General features: G+C 44.0%; 1 protein-coding gene across 1 annotated transcript in view; it reads left to right on the top strand.

The window, feature by feature from the left end:
* Positions 1-19,507, top strand: part of dok6 (docking protein 6) — a 487,069-nt gene that overhangs the window by 367,162 nt on the left and 100,400 nt on the right. Inside the window, exon 5 of the mRNA XM_033018929.1 lies at positions 18,127-18,316. Coding sequence (XP_032874820.1) covers positions 18,127-18,316 — 190 coding nt within the window. The remainder of the gene's footprint in view (positions 1-18,126; positions 18,317-19,507) is intronic.

Below are 19,507 nucleotides of genomic sequence, written 5' to 3'. Positions count from 1 at the left end.
CAGTTGCTGCCATAGGTATCATTTTCAAAATAGATCATAAGATCATAAATTATTGGAATAGAATTAGGCCATTCAGCCCATCAATTAAATCATGGCTAATCTATCTTTCCACCCTAGCCCCATTCTCCTGCATTCTCCCTATAACCTCTGACACCCATACTAAGCAAAAATCTACCTATTTCTGAAAATAGGCTGCTCAGACAGTACCTTTCAAATCCATGACTTTTAATATGAAGAAGGACAAGGGCCAAAGGTGCATAGGATCATCACTACTTGTTCTCTCAAGCTGCACACCATCCTGACCTGGAGGTACATTAAATACAAATTGGAGCTCCTTTCGCAGCAAGGCTGTGGGACTGCTGTCACCAGAAAGACTGGTGCATTTCAAGAATGCCTTCTTGAGGGTAATTTGGGCAACAAAAGTTCATCTTGACAGCAACTTCCAGATGACCCCGAGATAAATTTAAAAAAAAAAGTTAGGGGGAGGGACAAAGATGTTTTCTCTCTCTGTTAGCACTGAAATAAAAGTAGTTTTGCTTCTTCTTCAGCAGTCTCTCGAGACTGAGGATGATTTTTTTCCACTATTTTTTGTGGGTTTTAAAATAGCAAATGAGGCCAAATATTAAACAGCAGATTCTTCCACTAATGGGGCAGAGGATGGGTGCAGGGTAGGTTGTGAGATCTCCCCCTCTCCTGCTGCTTGCATGGGGACTTACACATGCTTCTGGTGGAGTTTGGGCTCTCAATACTCCAGCTCCTATTTCAGCTGTCGTGGATCAGAGTTTCCAGGAGTCAGTGAGTGAATCGTCTTTGCTTCAAGGATCCTTTGAGAACAGCTTTGAAAACTTTTCCTCTAAAGTCAGGTGGCATCCGGCAGCATCAGTGGCAATAGTGCGTCCCTCTCTGATGAACATAATGCATTCTATGCTCGCTTTGTGTCGAAGACCGATGGGGTGATGACATCTGTCATGTTCGCACGATCTGTCTGTTCCCACGATCACTGTGGCAGAAGTAAGATGGGCCCTCCTGAGGCTGAACACAGGGACATCAACTGGTTCAGAAGGAGTTCCTGCCCACGTCCTTATGCCGCTGTCCCACTTAGGAAACCTGAACGGAAACCTCTGGAGGCTTTGCGCCCCACCCAAGGTTTCCGTGCGGTTCCCGGAGGTTGCAGGTGGTTGCCGGAGGTTGCAGGTAGTGGAAGCAGGTAGGGAGACTGACAAAAACCTCCGGGAACTGCACGGAAACCTTGGGTGGGGCGCAAAGTCTCCAGAGGTTTCCGTTCTGGTTTCCTAAGTGGGACAGGGGCATTAGGAACTGCATGAACCAAATAGCGGGATGCCTACTCCATTCTCCCTACTCCGTTCTGAGTTACCCAGTTGCTTCAAGAAGACCACTACCATCCTGATGCCAAAGAAAAGCAAGTTCTCATGCCTCACATATTACAATAAGGAAATCGAGAACCTTGGAACTTGGTGCCTAAACTACCACTTGGTGCCCAAACCACTCCCTCAATATCGGCAAGATAAAGGAGATTGTGATTGACTTCAGCAGGCAAAAAAGTACAAACACTGTTCTACATTGATGGTGCCAAAGTAGAGATGGTCAAAAGATTCAAGTTCCGAGGAACATAGATCACCACAATTCGTCCTGGAACTGCCACATCAAAGATATGACCAGAAATGCACACCAATGTCTCCACTTCCTTAGAAAGCTTAAGATAATAATATATCTTTTTTATTGTCATTGCACGTCAGTGCAACGAGGTTGGCGTGTCCCCAACAACTCTCACCAGCTTCCACAGATGCACCGTAGAAAGGATTTTACCAGGACGTATCACAGCCTAATTGGGAACAGCTCCATCCAAGACTGAAATACATTGCAGAGAGTTGAGGATATAGCAAAGACCATCACACAAACCAGCCTCCCTTCCATTGACTCTATCTACACTTTATGCTGACTCAGCAAGGCCAGCAGCATAACCAAGGGGCAGTCTCACCCCTGTAACTCCCTCTTCTCCCCTCTCCCATCATCCCAGGAGCTATAACTGACAATTTCTACCTTTCTTTGGTTGCTAGTTTTCTCTGGACAAATTTAAATGACGTCCAATATCTAAGGAACGTAGTTTGATTGGAATATTATAATCACTGACCAGGTAGTCCAAAGTGTCTTGCATGGTTGCTCCCTTACCTGCTGTAACTTAACAAGAAATAATCAAGTTGAGTTTCACACCTTGACTAATTTAACCTCACTTGCCTATTGTTGGTCGGGACCTAGATGTCTCCCTCGAACCTCAAAGCTATTTCAGACCCTGTGCAAAGGCACCCGAAATATAACCATCAAGAATACAGTTATCCCTTAGTGTAAGAATGCCTGTGACGAGGGAATAGCATTCACTTATCAAAGAAATACTCTTGTCAGTTTTGCTGAAAATATGTACTTTAAACAACTGAGCACTATGTTTTATTTCATCTTCTGACAGACCTCCAACATGAATGTTCAAGGCAAGAGTTGTCTGGTTTGCTAAGTAAGAATTTGCGAAACTGACAGGACTTACGCTTTGATTCGGGGAAATGCTGCTTTGAATAATGTATGAGCGAGGCATTAACTGAAACCATAAAGCTGTGAGCTTTATTGAAACATTGAGATGATATTTATGCATATAAAATGCTTCCGAGTATTTAGTGGTAAATAGCCCAGAGTAATATATGGTTTGAGAGGTCAAAGAAATTCAAGTTAATTAAGCTTTTGAAAAGATAACTGTCCATTGCAAGGAATGACTTCTGAATTTTAATGTAATTTATGCAAGATAAGGGCAATTTAATGATGCATTCTGCTTAGTTTGCCCATTTATACTTAATGAGGATGTCATTGCAAGTATTTTCATTTTGGAATCCAGGAATCCACCAATTGAATCACAGAATTCTTTAGAAGTGTAACGTACTGCAGAAATTAAATTAACACAACAAAACATGTGACAGAACTTGTGATAGAATATAAATATGGGGCAGTAGGAAATATTCAGCTGAGCTGTAGTGACCTGCAAAAAAGAAAAATACCTTCAAAGCCTATAAAAGTGACAGATGTTTCCATCTCTCCAAGGGAAATAGTGTTAAAGCCTTTGAAGATTCTGGTAAAGGATAAATATTCTTTAAAGATCTTTTTTCAATATTCATAAATAATAAACATGGTAATAATATTCAATAAATCTTTGTAAAGGTCTGCGCATAATTGTGTGTTTGTAATTCATCATCATCATCGGCGGTCACTCTAAAAGAGTATGGCTGTCATCGTTCGACAACGTTATAAAAAAAGGGTTGATTGATCCCTTTTTGAAGATAATCATCTCACTGCAAAATCTTCCGACATTAATATTAAGTTTGAGCTCTCACTCAAAGCTTGGCTATGCAAAGTTCCTTTTATAATCCCATTGCTAGTTTTTACATATGGTCCTTGGGGTTGCTATAACACTCCATCAGGATATCCATTGAAAAACCATGTTCATGCAAAGCTCATACCATACCCTTAGAATGCAGAAAGCTATTCTATTGCAAGTGATCACCCACGGACCAAGCTCCTGCAAGAGCTAGCACTTATACTCTGTTCTCCAAGTGATAGCTATACAGTCACAGTTTTGGGAATAAAGTCCACAAAACAAACACCCCTCGTTCCCCTCTGCCCCCAACACCTACTTTGGATGGAAGTTCTCTGAAACAGCAATTGGACCTCTGATTGCTACTATGTGTGACTGAGGAGAAACTGTCATTGTGTGCAGGACTTTCACATATGCAGCTACAATTTGCAACCAAGTTAACCCTGATTGCCTCCCAAACATTGGGTATTCACTAGTTACTTGACAATAGCGACAAGTAAGCTTATGTGTGAACAAGCTTGCCTGGAAACTGTGGATTAGAAGCATGAATTCAATCTTGTACGCTACATTCATAAGATAGTAGTAGTTTGAAATGATTTTTAGAGGCAATGTGCAATAACTATTAGCTACTCTGTTGCATGTTTAGTTCAAGCAAATAGGGTAGATTAAGATAGTGTTGTATTTTAAGAGAACCACACAAACTGGGCTTGAGAGCGAGTACATCACAATGTGGACAGAGGGAAAGAATGGGATAAGGGAGGGAGAGAGGGAGAGAGGGAGAGAGGGAGTTTATGTGCAGGGACATATCTATCCATGCACTGTATACTTGTAGTTATACTTATGCATTTTAAATATGTATGTCATGTTTTATACTTTGGCAATATAACAATGTTTTTTTATCATGCCAATAAAGTTTTTAACTTGAAATTGAATTGAATTGAATTGAATTGAGAGGGAGAGAGGGGGAGAGAGGGGGGAGGGGAGGGAGAGGGAGAGGGAGAGGGGGAGGGGGAGGGAGAGGGAGAGGGAGAGGGGGAGGGGGAGGGGGGGGGGAGAGATCAATGACATTCAGATCAGTTTCATTCAACCTGAGATGATTGTTGATGAAGGAAATAGATTTGCAAATAAGTGTCTGGAGTTAGACACTTCAGTTACTCCAGAGTTACTCCAGCTTTTTGTGTCTATCTTCAGTTTAAAGCAGCATCTGCAGTTCCTTCTGACACATAAGTGTCTGAAATCGTAGAGGTGGCCCACGGTTTTGGATAATGTTCACCAAGGACATTGTGTAGACGAGGAGCAGTCAAAGGGAGAAGCATTAGAAAGACTTTACATAGAAAGGGGAAATAATAGTAAGATTAAACGAAAACTTACCAGTGTGAAGTTTGATCTTTATTTTATGAGGAGTTACGATGAGGGATTACGTGAAGACCCCGCCAGCACGCATGCGCGACATTCTTCAAAGCAGCGGTGTGGAATCACAGAACACAGCAATTGAAATAAACATAGTAAAGATAAGAAGAACTAGGATACCAGTTGACCTTTATAATTGAGGGCGGGAGCGGAGGGCACGTAATCCCTCATCGTAACTCCTCATAAAATAAAGATCAAACTTCAAACTGGTAAGTTCTCATTTAATCTTACTATTTTACGTCGGAGTCACGTGAGTGACTACGTGAAGATTTTAAAATTCTGTGATTTCAAGCCGTGTAACAGTCCATGCTTCACTCACTGCCGAAGTCATCAAGGGAGGAAGTATGTTATTGCAATTAAACATGAATCAGTTTTTTAAAAACAATAACAATTTTTATTTTAAACAAAGAAAATAACGCTCCCCCGGGCTTAAATTATACATTTGCAGAATTTAAAATCCTTTCTGCAAACAATGCAGGTTTGGCAATCGGCTTGTTATAGAACGTTTGGAAAGTTATTTCCGTGGACCACCCCGCTGTTGCCAGGATATGGTCCATTAGCACGTCTATATTCCTAGCCGCCGATGTTGCTGCTGCCCTGGTGGAGTGAGATTTTAAAATGTCAGTATCCACCCCAGCAGCTCCCAATACCTGTCTGAGCCATCTTGAGATGGTTTGTACCGACACCCGACCATGTGGCTTTTTGAAGCTGACCCATAGTGCCTTTTCTCTCCCTCGGAATGTTTTGGTTGTGCTGAGGTATAGAAGCAGATGAGTCATGACACATAAACGGGGGTCAGGTGGGTAAGCCCGGAATACCATTGTAAGTCCTGAAGTTCCCGGTCTGCTCTGCTTGACCAGCTTCCAGATTGTGAATGTTATTTGGTCAGCTGATGTGACCACATTGTCCGGTCTTAGATGGTGTAGAGACTGGACCCTTTGCGCTGAGACTAAAGCCATCAGCATTACCGTTTTCCGGGTGAGCTGTTCCAGAGTCAGGGATCTGGCTGGTGACCATCCCCTTAGAAATGACAGGACGACACTGACATCCCAGATCTGGGTGTACCTTGGTCTAGGGGGATTTGTATTAAAAATACCTTTCATTAGTTTGGTCACTAGCGGATGTGATCCTATGGACTGTTGTCCTGGGCCTGCCTTAGATAGGCTGACAGCACACTCCTAGCACAATTAATTGTACTGTAACTCAGACCTTCGTCGTAGTGAAGGCTGGACAGGAACTCCAGTACGATCGTTATAGTTGCTGTTCTATATGTCGCCCCAGTTCTTGAACAGTACGCTTCCCACTTCCTGATGCTGGAGAGGTACTGTTTCTTGGTGGATTGTCGGTGAGATGCTGTCATCATGTCCATGGTCCTGTTTGACAGTCCCAGGTCCAATAACGGTCTTTTTAAATTCTGCAACCCAACAGATTTATTCTGTCATGGCACGGATGACTCTCGCCTGTGACATGGTGGATCAACAGATCTGGTCTTCTGGGAATGGTCATGGGTGGTTCAGTGACCATGTCAAGGACCACAGGGAACCATGGCTGTGTAGGCCAGTCGGGTACTACCAAAATACCTGAAGCAGAGTCCATTTGTATTTTGCGTAGGACCCGACTGATGAGGCAGAAGGGGGGAAAGGCATAGAAAAACAAATTTCCCCAATTCAGCGGAACGCGTCCATCGCTGCTGCCTCAGGGTCTGGTTCCCAAGCGACATATGTTGATAACTGGTGATTCAGTCGGGATGCGAAGAGATCGATATCCGGTGTTCCATATTGCTTTGTAATTTCAGCAAATACTTTGGGGTTTAACATCCATTCGGTGTTATCGTTGAATTTTCGTGACCTGGTGTCTGCCACTGTATTAAGCTTACCTGGTAGGTAAGTTGCTGATAGCCAAATATGTCTGTCGACACACCATTGCCAGATTGTGTTGACCAGATTATCACATGATATCGATTTTATCCCGCCCATATGGTTAATATAGACCACCACCGTGGTATTGTCAATTTGTAGGCGGACATGCAAATGGTGCATAGCTGAACAGTAAGCTTTTAGCCCATAAAACACACCCAACATTTCCAAATAATTTATACCCAGTATCTGCAGTAGTGATGATTCTTGTATGTTCCATCTACCACCTGTACTAGATATAGTGTTAGTTGCTCCCCAGCCTTGAGCACTAGCATCCGTTTGTATCGTGATTGTTGGGTTATTGATAATGATGGGGCTGGAACTATGTCAAAAGTTCAATTTCCACCATTGTAATTCTGATATTGCTTTAGCTGGTAATTTCATGGGTCGATCAAAATGACCTGCATGTTGTTCTAGCGCTTGCACCTTTGCTCTTTGTAAGTTTTGGTAATGCAAAGGTCCAAGCTGGGTAGCTGGAAATGCTGCTACTAATTTCCCAATTACTCTTGTCACCTGTCGAATAGTTGGTAGATTGGTAATCATTAATTTGTTGCAGGCTTGTGCCAATTCTGCTGCTTTTTCTTTTGGCAATGTTACAGCCATGTGGACTGAGTTAATTGTGAATCCCAGATAGTCCATAGTTGTGGATGGTGTCAACTTAGATTTATCTGGATGTATAACAAACCCCAGAGTTTCAGACAATTGTTTAGTAGCTAATACTGCTGATTTAGCTAATTCCAGGGTTTTTCCCACTATTAAAATGTCATCAAGATATGCCATGACAATATGTTTTTGTTTTCTTAGTATTGCCAAGGCGGGTTTTAATATCTTGGTAAATAATCTTGGAGCTGATGTTAGTTCATTTGGCAACGCTTTATACTGCCATTGTTGCCCCATCCAGTTAAACTTTAGGTATCTACGATGATCCTTATGAATGGGTACTGAATAGTATGCATCTTTTAGATGGATGCATGCCATGAAGTATCCTCTGGAAATCAATTGTTTGGCAGTAACAAATGTTTCCATTTTGAAATGTATATACTTGACAAAAGTATTCGGTGTCGTTAAGTCAATGATGATGTGACATCCACCATCTCTTTTGGTTTTTGTAAAGATATTTGATACAAATTCCAAAGGGTCATGTTCCGATTTCTCTGTGACTCCTTTTGTGTGTAGTCTCACCAGTTCTGCCTGTCCCTCGCATTTTTATTTTTGTGAGAGGGTAAACTCTCTGTAGGGTGCATGCTGAACTGGCGGCATAATTTTTTGAATGAATTCAATTTTGTATCCCTGAATACTTTGTAGTATATGATTATCGAGAGTGATAGCCCTCCATGCTTCCAAAAACAGGAGTAATCTTCCCCCAGTTAGTAAAGGCCCTGCACCTTTTATGTTCTGGAAGGAACCAGACCCACCTACCTCCATTGTTCCCGGTAGAATATTAATTTCTTGGGTTTCCGGCTCTTCATCGGTCGAGGTGTTGCTGTGTGGTTTTGGCGCATCTTCCATGGGGTCCGCTCTGGGCCCTGTCCTAAAAAAGACCTCCGGGATGATATGCGGGCCCCATGCTTTCACCAGCATCATGATGTTGACACCTGTTGGTGGATGCGTAGGGGTGCTGCCGTCTGGGTTGCGTGGCCTTGCGCTTTCCGGGGCCTGCCCTCATGAGTCCAAGTGCTTTCGACTCCTCATCCAGATCTTTTACCTGCTTCGGCAGGTCTTTACCAAATAGCAGGATTTGAGGTTGTGAGGTCGGAGTTTTGCTCAACCCTGCAAATTTGGGATTGAGGGCAGGTCTTATGGCTTCTTTCCGCAGGCTGTTAATCTCATACTGTGTGTTACACAGTAGAGCCAGGGTGTCTTGTTGGTTGTTGGTCATTTCGACCCCATCCACGGAACGAGCGTATGGTGTAACGGCTGAGCTTCAGAATTTTTTGGAGTTTTACTTCTTGGGTTCGTATGCCCAAACCAATGTACCCCCAGATTTGGTTGTTGACGGCCAGTACATTGAGCGAAATACAATTCTCCGGGGGTGTGTATAATTCCAACGCCTCATTAACTACCTGTTCTTGAAGTGGGTTGAAGGACAGGTAGTCAATACTAGCCGCCAGTTTAGGCTGTAACGGCTGTCCCGCTCACGGTGTTACAGTGTAGCGGTTTACCACTCCCAGCAGCTCTTCCTGTTCCTGCACCCCCAGCATACTGCTGTTGTCTTCAGCCAAAGACCCCTCTTCTTGACCAGCCCAGCCCTGGTCACCAACGCTCCCCTCTGCTGAGGGAGATGCGATGGTCAGTGCTGGGTATTGCACTGTTGCGGGTGTGCATGCACTCCCTTGGCGGGCTTGCCCCATCTCCCGGAGCAAGTCCCGCTGGAGCATTTGCTCTATCAACCGCTCCATGCGGGGCAAAGGTCACCTTTGCCACTCTCAGGCGGCGCGTCTTCCGTGCCGGACTCATCGGAGTCTACCGGCCGGACCGACGTCTGCTTTGCCTTGCCTCCAACCCGCTGCGGTGGTTCGAGCTGAGCAGCTTGCGGCGTTGGGCTCGGCTCTGCAGAATTTTCGTTGGTGACTGTGGACCGCAGCCCCCCATTGCTGGAACCCTCCTGGACAGTCGGACGGGGTGCGACCTTCTTTGTTTTCCAGCCCTTGTCCATGTTCTCTATAAAACAGAGCACAACAAGGGTTTCTCAAATACGACCTCAGAATAAGTTTTACTTACCTGGAGGTCCCGTTTTAAACTTTATTGCGGGGGAGCTCGTTTCCCCACCCATCGCTGTTGCACTGCGTGAGATGCTATGTCACGCATGCGTGCTGGCGGGGTCTTCACGTAGTCACTCACGTGACTCCGAAGTAAAATTCCATTGTTGGAGGTACTGTGATTGAATTAGGACAGGGAAAACTGACAGTAGGGAAATACAAACTCCCTGAGGCAGACAACAGAGCTTTCAAGAGGATGGGATAGAGGTCAAGGAGGTATATATACTACATGATGTGTACTGTAGTGGCCATTTGGCTTTATTTTGTGTGTCATTAATTATGGCATTTGCCTTTAAATTATATTCTGCCCGTAATTATGTGGGTGGGATTTATTATATAGTCGGAGGCGTGTTTGCTGCGGGGTTCTCTTGTTCAGAAGCTTAGTTTGTTAGTTTGGTTTTAGAGCTCAACATGGTTAGAAGGAACAACCTTCGACCATGTGGAGCTTTGCCGAGACATGATGAGTTTTCTAACGTTTAAAAGCGATATGCTGGAGTTTGACGAAGATTAAAGTGTACGAGTCTAAGAAGAAGGTCGGATGAATATCTTACTGTTTTTCTTCAACAATAAAGAAACTATTAATCAAAAGACTGTGTTATGAAGATTTATCTTTCGAGAAACTCTGAGAGTCTCATGGAAAGCTCACATGCGTAATACAACATTCTTCTTTCCCCATGTTGTCTCTTAAGTGGCTGGAGGGAGTAACCACTACAAGTACAATGATGGGAGATATTGCTGGTGATTTTGATTCAGGTTCAATACTGCTTCAATACTGTGACAAGAAACAAAATTAACAGTGAGGGTTTAAGATGAAATTACCAAAATGACGTGCACACATTTTGGAGAAGGGAATGTTAAAATGGAATGAGAGTATTGTAGGACTGAGAGGGCCAGCATTCCAATAGATGCTTGTGATTTTGAAGGATAGGATGCAACCATTTATGAGAATGTACGATGTGATGCAGAATATGAGCTAGCAATGTCTGGCATCTGAGGTTTAATGGACTACAGATACTGATATGAATGTGGCTATAATCAGCAAGACTACAGCAGTGAGAATATGAATTCAGGTAGAGAATAAAGGAAGGTTTGAGTTCATGATTTTGAGAAAGTTTGATTGTGTGCCAATGGAAACAGCTGAGATAGTGCCAACATTTTTGGCACACTTATTTGATTTGAAGATAAATGTAATATAAACCAGAATTTAACAGGTTGTTGATGTAGAAGAAAATTAGCTATCATTGTTTTCCAGGATAATTTAGCTTGGTGGGGGAGAGTGAAGTGCAGTGGTGTTGTATATAGCTGTGTAGAGTCCTGTGGGGGAATCTTTAATTCCTCTAAGACTAGGCAATCACTAACCTCCTCTTAAATCACCTGAAGATGAGAATTCAGCCAAATGATTTTCTTCTCAAAAGTCCTGCCTTCCCTTCATCCTTCCTGATTTGAAATACCGATTGAAGATTTTAATTCAAATCTTTTGAACCCATCCCTAACTTCATAGAAACATAGAGAGAAACATAGAACATATGTGTAGAATGAGGCCATTCGGCCCTTCGAGCCAGCACCGCCATTCATTGTGATCATGGCTAATCGTTCCCTATCAATAATCCATGCCTGCCTTCTCCCCATATCCCTTGACTCCACTAGCCCCTAGAGCTCTATCTAACTCTCTCTTAAATCCATCCAGTGACTTGGCCTCCACTGCCCTCTGTGGCAGGCAATTCCATAAATTCACAACTCTCTGGGTGAAAAAGTTTAGTCTCAGTCACAGAGGCCGACGTCAGGAAATCCTTCAGAGGGGTGAACCCCCCAAAAGCACCTCCACAAATTCACAACTCTCTGGGTGAAAAGGTTTTTTCTCACCTCAGTCTTAAATGACCTCCCCTTTATTCTAAGACTGTGGCCCCTGGTTCTGGACTCGCCCTACATTGGGAATATTTTTCCTGCATCTAGCTTGTCCAGTCCTTTTATAATTTTATATGTTTCTATAAGATATCCCCTCATCCTTCCAAACTCCAGTGAATACAAGTCTAGTCTTTTCAATCTTTCCTCATATGACAGTCCCGCCATCCTAGGGATCAATCTCGTGAACCTACGCTGCACTGCCTCAATCACAAGGATGTCCTTCCTCAAATTAGGAGACCAAAACTGTGCACAATACTCCAGATGTGGTCTTACCAGAGCCCTATACAACTGCAGAAGAACCTCTTTATTCCTATACTGAAATCATTCAATATATTTATTGAAGTGAGGAGTACTCAGTCTCGGATGTTGGATATTGCATGGGGTGAGGTGAAGGACCTTTCATGGCTTATAGCTATTTATTTTACAATTGACGCCAGGTAGCACAGCAGGTTGATTATTTGTTGTGTGTCAGGTGAAGCTTTGGTACAGATGTAACAGCTATTGTTACATTTCACCTGCTATTGAGACAAATACACCTTTGAAATGACGAACAAGATTTAATCTTATTTTGCATGAACAGGGAGTTGTTTGAAGCTCTGCACAATAAAATTGCTTTAAATATTTTAAAGATCAGGAATGTAAGGACTTTAACCACCCCCTCCCCCTTCTAACATCTGTCCCCACGCCTTCTCCCTCGCCTCCTTTCAGGGACCCCAGCAATCCTCCAGGTGACACAGAGATATACATACACCACCTTTAACCTCAACTACTGCATCCAGTGTTCCCGATGTGTTCTCCTGTACATCGGCGAGACCAAGCATAGGGTGACTGTTCCGCCGAACACTCGCACTTGGTCTGCCAAGCCCTTCTGGACCTCCCATCCGCCTATCAAACCCTGCTTGCCTGTATTCACCCATTACATAGAAACATAGAAAATAGGTGCAGGAGTAGGCCATTCGGCCCTTCGAGCCTGCACCGCCATTCAATATGATCATGGCTGATCATCCAACTCAGTATCCTGTACCTGCTTTCTCTCTATACCCCCTGATCCCTTTAGCCGCAAGGGCCACATCTAACTCCCTCTTAAATATAGCCATTACCTGCTATTCTTTTCCTGCCCTCCATACAATCAGAATGAAGAAGGTTCCCAATCCGAAACATCACCTATCCATGTTCTCCAGGGATGCTGCTTATCCTGCTGAGTTACTCCTTCTTTGTGTCTCTTTTTCAAACAAGCATCTGCAATTCCTTGTTTCTACAATGCCAGGACTGGGTTATTTCACCCGTTGTGTCTGCTCCATTGTTTGATATCATCCAGCATGGTTAACTTGTATTCTAAACTAACTCTCGATGTCTTCTTTCCTTCAAATCTAAAACATCAACAGCGTACACCTAGCGCAAACTTCCCGCGGGCTTCGCTCGAACTTCACGTCAACTCGTACGGGATCACGCAACCTCTGCGCGGCCCCCGCTTCCGGTTTGGTCACGCTTGCCGCATGCAGTCGTATGCTCGTGGGACAGGCCCTTTACTACTCTCTAGTAAAAAATCTTCGTAGCTCTGTCCTTAATGGCAGACTGTCAGTTTGATACCATGAACCCAAATTTATTGTCATGTGTACACAGATGTAGTATAAAACCTTTATTTGGGTGTGATCCATAATCATATTAAAGATGAGTACAGTCAGGCCATACACAAGTACAACGGAGAGAAAAATAACAGAATAATGATAAAATACAAAATATAGTTGCAGGACACTAGCACAGTCATTGAAGGTGTAATGCGGCTTTTACACGGGGCGACTTGACGCAAGAGTTAACCAGAGTTCAACATCGTGGGAACCTCGTGCGATAACAGTGCGGCATTCGTGGACCACCGTGGACCACCGTAGCGCTAACGGCAGGTCATCGTGTAACTTGGTCACTCGGGAGAAAATTCAAGAAAATTTGAATTTCTCCAAGAGTGACTTGTACACTTGTGGTTGAGTATTGCAACATTATATGAACGTAGTGGCCAGTGAGATATCCGTGCGATATCCGTAATAACTCTTGCGGGTACCGTGGGAACTCCTGCGAACGGTGAACCCGGAAGCTGGACAGAGGGGACAGAAGGTGATTACAAATTATCTTCAGTGGGATTGAATTTAAAAAATAAATAAAAATAAAGATTTACATCCGCATATGGACATCAACTTATTCATGAGTTATGTTAATGAGATTCAAGAAAATAACTATAATCTTTAAAAGGGACTTTAAAAGGGACTTTACTGAAAGGTTACGCATTTTTATGGTCCGTGAGATATTTTTCACATGTACTTCTTTGAGAGATACAGGTCGGAGTCCTCGGGTCCAGGGGTCCGGAACGCTACCAATCAATGTTGTGCAGAGACCCGTGTAAGGAGTGAACTGCACATGCTGGTTTAAACCGAAGACAGACACAAAAAGCTGGAGTAACTCAGCGAGTCAAGCAGCATCTCTGGAGAAAAAAAGCTGATGTTTCGGGACGAGACACATCTTCAGACTCAATTCCGATTAGGATGTCTGAAGAAGGGCTCCGATTCGAATCGTCACCTATTCTTTTTCTCCAGAGATGATGCCTGACCCGCTGACTTACTCCAGCTTTTTATGCTTTTCTTCCCAGATCTGACTTACCTGCTGAGTTACACCAACATTTTGTGTCCTTCTGTGCATATTAACCAGCATTAACCAGCGTCTGCAGTTCCTTTAGACATTACATAACTTCAGATTTTAGAGATATAGCGCGTGGGAACTCCTGCGAACGGTAAACCCGGAAGCTGGACAGAGGGGACAGAGGGTGACTAAAAAAGGTGGTCTCAAAAGGACACATGGGAACATGTGTCCTTCGAGGACGTCCCACCTAATTGTCATTGTTGGATAATCTTTTTAACAGGAACACTTGCAGAGATGGCTCCCAGAAAATCTCAAAGGAAGGGGGTAAAGCGGGTCAGAGATGTTTTTGCCATGCAGGAGAATGAGGAGGAGACGCAGCAAGAGAGACAGGTGGAGAGGCAACAGGAGATGCCACAGATAACACTGCCTGTGGGCTCCTTGGAGCAGGGAGAGGGTGAGCAAGGTGCAATTCAGATTGCCTCCCCAGTAGCTGTTGTAGGAATAGCCTCTACAGACGTAAAGGGAAGATGGCAGAAGGTAAAGTCATATAACTTCACCAGGGAACAAGAGGGGGAACTTGTAGAATGGTTCCAATTTAACGAGATTCTGTACGATAAATCCAGAGAGGATTATAGAAACAGGGAGAGAAAAAGGAACCTGCTGGAGACGAAGGCTGCCGAGTTTCCCGAGTGCTCATGTGAGTTTATATAACGATATATAAGTTCATCAAGAGGAGAACCATTTAATGTTATCCAAGATTTAAAAACATACATTGCTATTGATGTAAAAGTGCTGTGTTTGCAGTAACTTAAACTTCTCTTATAAGTCTGTCTGTCTGCCCTGCAGCTGCAAAGTAAAAAAGTCGCAGTATAAGAATCGCCTGAGGCCAAGTAGCGGAGGGTGATTGCTATGCGCAACCCTGGTTCCAGTGCTTTTCTCATTACAGTGTCAGTCTTCTTCAGCAGAGGTCCCAAATTATTCTTTAACTCATTAAAGAGCTCGGGTGAAATTCTGACAAAGTTTTTGAATGCACTTGTATCCTCTTCGCACAGCACATTAAGCAGTTGCTCATATTGTCCAAATTGAGCTCTCCGTTGAAAGATGGGCTTCACCCAGTGAGACTTCCTCTTAATTCTCTTTTTAATTAATCTCTCCCTTCTGCCTTCAAGCAAGCGTTTTCGATGCACATAGTGGGCAGCTGCATGCAGCGCGTCAATGAAAAAAACCAACATCCTGTACTCGAAATTATTTCGTAAAGGCATGTCTCCAAATGAGCCGATTCAACCAAGGGAGGATATATATAGTGTGTGAAAAAAAAAGTTACATCATTTGTGTCACGTGTAGTTCACGATGTTCATTCAAGATTTAACGCGACAGCTCGGGAAACGGCCAAGTCACTCGCACGAATAACATAAATGCCGAGTACCGTGGGAACTCTTTATCTACTGCCGTTATATCGTGCGAGACTCGTGCTGGACCATGACCTCTTCACTTTGGTGACATCTTGCGTCAACTCGCACCGTGAAAAGGCCCTTTAATAGTTTGGAAGACAAGTTTTATATTACAGAGAAACTGTTGGGCAATAAACTACCCAGGTCAAGGGAAATATAAATTCTGTATCTACCCTGACAAACCCTCTGAAGAATTTTGTGTGTTTACTGAGAAAAGGTCATTCTTCTAAATTCAAGCTGATTAATTTCTGATTGGCAGAGCAATTGCTGATTAGATTGATTATCCTGTCCATTGCCTTGAGTTAATGTAAAACCCATTATGTATGAATAGTTGCTCCAGTATTCCCTTGTGCAATTTGCAAGGTAACTACAAACAGAATCAATCACCAGTACACTTGGGAACATATTCCTCTGAGTGATCACAGGGCCAGGCATTTTTTGTAGCAAGATGGAGTTGAAGTGAGCTGTTCATCTACATAGTCAGACTGGGTGGGAGATTGCAACCTTCACGTGGTCCGCCCTTGTTCGACGAATACAATCAATCTGGCGTGCAATAAATAAGATCAAATAAAACAAGTTGTCTTCCAACCTTAGGTTGTGCATGCCATACGCAAGAAGAAGATAGAACAGACCAGTACAGGAACGGGCCCTTTGGTCCACAATGTTTGTGCCGAACATGGTGCTGAACTCATCTACCTTTAAGTGATCCATATCCCTCCATTCCAATCTGTCTACATATCTGCTCATCTATCTCCCGCTAGCTATTGGGTGACCTATATTATAATCCCATTGCAGCAAATGCTCCTTACTTATTTTTGAGCTCATTAGATGTACTCTCCAGTATGTCCTCTGAACTCCATGTACTCTCCAGTATGTCCTCCATGACATTCTCCCTGATTAGCAAAGCAACAACTCCACCTCTTTCACCCTCCTCTGTATCTTGTCTGAAACATCAAAACACAGGCATATTGAGCTGCCAGTCATGAGCCTCTCGCATTGAAGTCAATACGTCAACCCTTCAGTATCCCCATATTCATGGACCTCTCCATTCCTGTTCTTCCTTTGAGACTTACTTGTCATAGTCTCCACTTTCTCATCAGCCCTTCCATTTGCTAACCTCGTGCTCTAGTTCCCACCCCCCTGCTATTCTAGTTTAAACCCTCCCGAGTAGCACTAGCCAATCACCCTGCAAGGATGTTGGTGCCCCTCCAGTGCAGATGCAACCCCTCCCTCTTGTACAGGTCACCTGTGCCTAACAGATCCCAATGGTTCACAAATGTAAATCCCTGCCCCTGCACCAACTCCACAGCCATGCATTCGCCTGCCCTATCCTCATATTGCCACCTTCACTATCATGTGGCGCTGCTAGTAATCCAGAGATTACCATCCTCGAGGTCCTACAAGAGAAAGGCCTCAAGGGATTCCAGAACTTTTTCCCTCCTCCCTTTGCTGGTGGTCACCCATTTATTCTCTGCCTGCACCTCCGATGTGACCACCTCTCAATAGCTCCCATCTAAATGCCCCTGTCCCACTTAGGAAACCTGAACGGAAACCTCTGGAAACTTTGCGCCCCACCCAAGGTTTCCGTGCGGTTCCCGGAGGTTGCAGGTGGTTGCCGGAGGTTGCAGGTAGTGGAAGCAGGTAGGGAGACTGACAAAATCCTCCGGGAACCGCACGGAAACCTTGGGTGGGGCGCAAAGTCTCCAGAGGTTTCCGTTCAGGTTTCCTAAGTGGGACAGGGGCATAAGGATTCCGCATTCCGGATGAGCCTGAGGTCATCAAACAGCAGCTCCAGTTCCCAAACGATCTAAATTGTGTTAAATGTGAAAGTAACCAGCAGATTAGCGTTTGGGTCTATTTATATGAATAATGTGTTGAAGGAACATTACATTGCACTGCACCATAAGCCTTGATCAGTCTTTCCCCACCTAGATCGAATTCAGGAATTAGTATCAGAAGGAAGGTAAAGGTATACCTAGCTATTGTTGAGAAGATAGAACTGGCTACCACCTGGATTAGTTTTCGTGTAAATAGTTCCAGTTAAGAGGAATCTAATAAACCCTTGGAAGAACTCAAGGCAATGTGGATGGAGTTATATATAAAATAGTTTGATGAGGTTTGAACATAATTATCAGCGTAGACCATTTGCGCTGAAAGTAGACACAAAGTAGGTTCTTTGAATCACTTCCCTCTGGAAGGCGACTCCGGACTGTCAAAGCTGACACAGCCAGACATAAAAACAGTTTATATCCACGAGTAGTTGCTCTACTCAACAGCCAAAAATCTGTAGCCTTCCTTTGATCTGGTATTTTGTTGGTTCACATGCTTTATCAATGGTGTTTTATCATTAATGTTTTATTATTATTAATATTTAGTGTTTTCTGAGTCATTCATAACTGTCACTGTATGTCATGTTGTTACTTGTGGGTGGAGCACCAAGGTAAATTCCTTGTATGTGAATACTTGGCCAATAAATTTACTTACTTACTTACTTACTTACTTACTTACTTACTTACTTACTTACTTAAAATGCTGGAGTAACTCAGCGGGTCAGGCAGCATCTCTGGAGAGAAAGAATGGGTCGAGACCCTTGATCCTTCAACAGGTTTTGCGCTGAATGGCCTGGTTCTGTGTTGTGAGCACCGTATAAAATTACGTAAATGTTTATGTTTTTTTTTTTTCAGAGCGGTTCAATGTGTATTTGATGCCAACCCCCAACCTGGACATCTATGGAGAATGCACCATGCAGATCACACATGAGAACATCTACCTATGGGACATCCACAATCCCAGAGTAAAACTTGTCATGTGGCCGCTCAGCTCTCTCAGGCGGTATGGAAGGGATTCGACATGGTTTACATTCGAAGCTGGCAGGTAACTATGATAATGAACTACCTCTCCATTTAACTAGGACAGCTTCTTCCTCTCTCAGGAACAGATCCTTCCCCTCTGTTATTAGATTTTTGAACGACCCTTCGATAAGCTGGGTACTGTCCGATTCACCTCTACCCCGTGGTGGACATTACATTTTGTCTGTGAAACTAACATGCTGCAGTACTGACATCTATATTCTGCACTCTGTACCTTGCCCCTTGCTCTATCTATTGTACTTGAGTTTGACATAATTGTATTCATGTACAGCAGGGGTGGGCAACCTTGCTCTGCAAAGGGGCCAAGACGCATGTCTGTGAGTGGAAGGCGGGCCACATCTATCACGTGTACACAGGGATCCCGCCCCCATCCCACCCCGGATGGCAGGCATCAAATCACGTGTTCACATGGTCCCCGCCCCTTCGAGGACGCCACCCGGAGCACTGGCCCCTAGTTACGGGTGCTCACAAACATGGCGTACCTATGGACCATTGCCTTGGCTCTGTCCTGAAGGCAGTGGCTCAAATACTCACACTCAATCGTCCCCAGCCTATTGACAACCCCGATCCCAACAGTGAAGTCCTGACAGTGAAGGTGCGCTGCCTTGCCGGCGCTGCTCGGCGCTGCTCGGCACTGCTCGCCGTTCTCGACGCTGCTCGGCGACTCCACCGTTGCACCTGGGTGCTGCGGCCTTAGGCCCGTGTGGTACCGGAGATGACGGAAGTCTGCGGGCCAGGTGATTACTGGAATAAAAATATGCTTGCGAAACGGATGATTTTGGGTTACGGGCCGCATTCGGCCCGGGGGCCGTAGGTTGCCAACCCCTGATGTACAGTATAATCTGATCCATTTGGATAAGATGCAAAACATACCTTTTCACTGTACACGTGATGATAATAAACCTAAACCTAAATAAGTAATTAGATAATGCATGTTCATTGTTTAAGTGAACAAAAATCTGCACTAGTTCCATCATAGTTCTATCATATATCCTGAAATATTGTGATCCCACGACACTATGCTGCATAAATTGTCCCCCTTGTAAACATGCGCCCCATGACTTTGCTCATCTCCTGCGACTATATGTCAGTTTCTCGCTGGACATTCTGAGATGGAAATTGGTGGTGTATTGGTTGTGGTTCAAGGTTAAAAACCTGAGGCTCACCCAAAATTGGACTTCTTAGAACAATTAAT

Source organism: Amblyraja radiata, chromosome 4 (genome assembly GCF_010909765.2).
Source record: "Amblyraja radiata isolate CabotCenter1 chromosome 4, sAmbRad1.1.pri, whole genome shotgun sequence".
Classification (NCBI taxonomy): Eukaryota; Metazoa; Chordata; class Chondrichthyes; order Rajiformes; family Rajidae; genus Amblyraja; species Amblyraja radiata.
The sequence above is the reverse complement of the archived record's forward strand: the minus strand, read 5'-3'. Positions and strand labels throughout refer to the sequence as shown.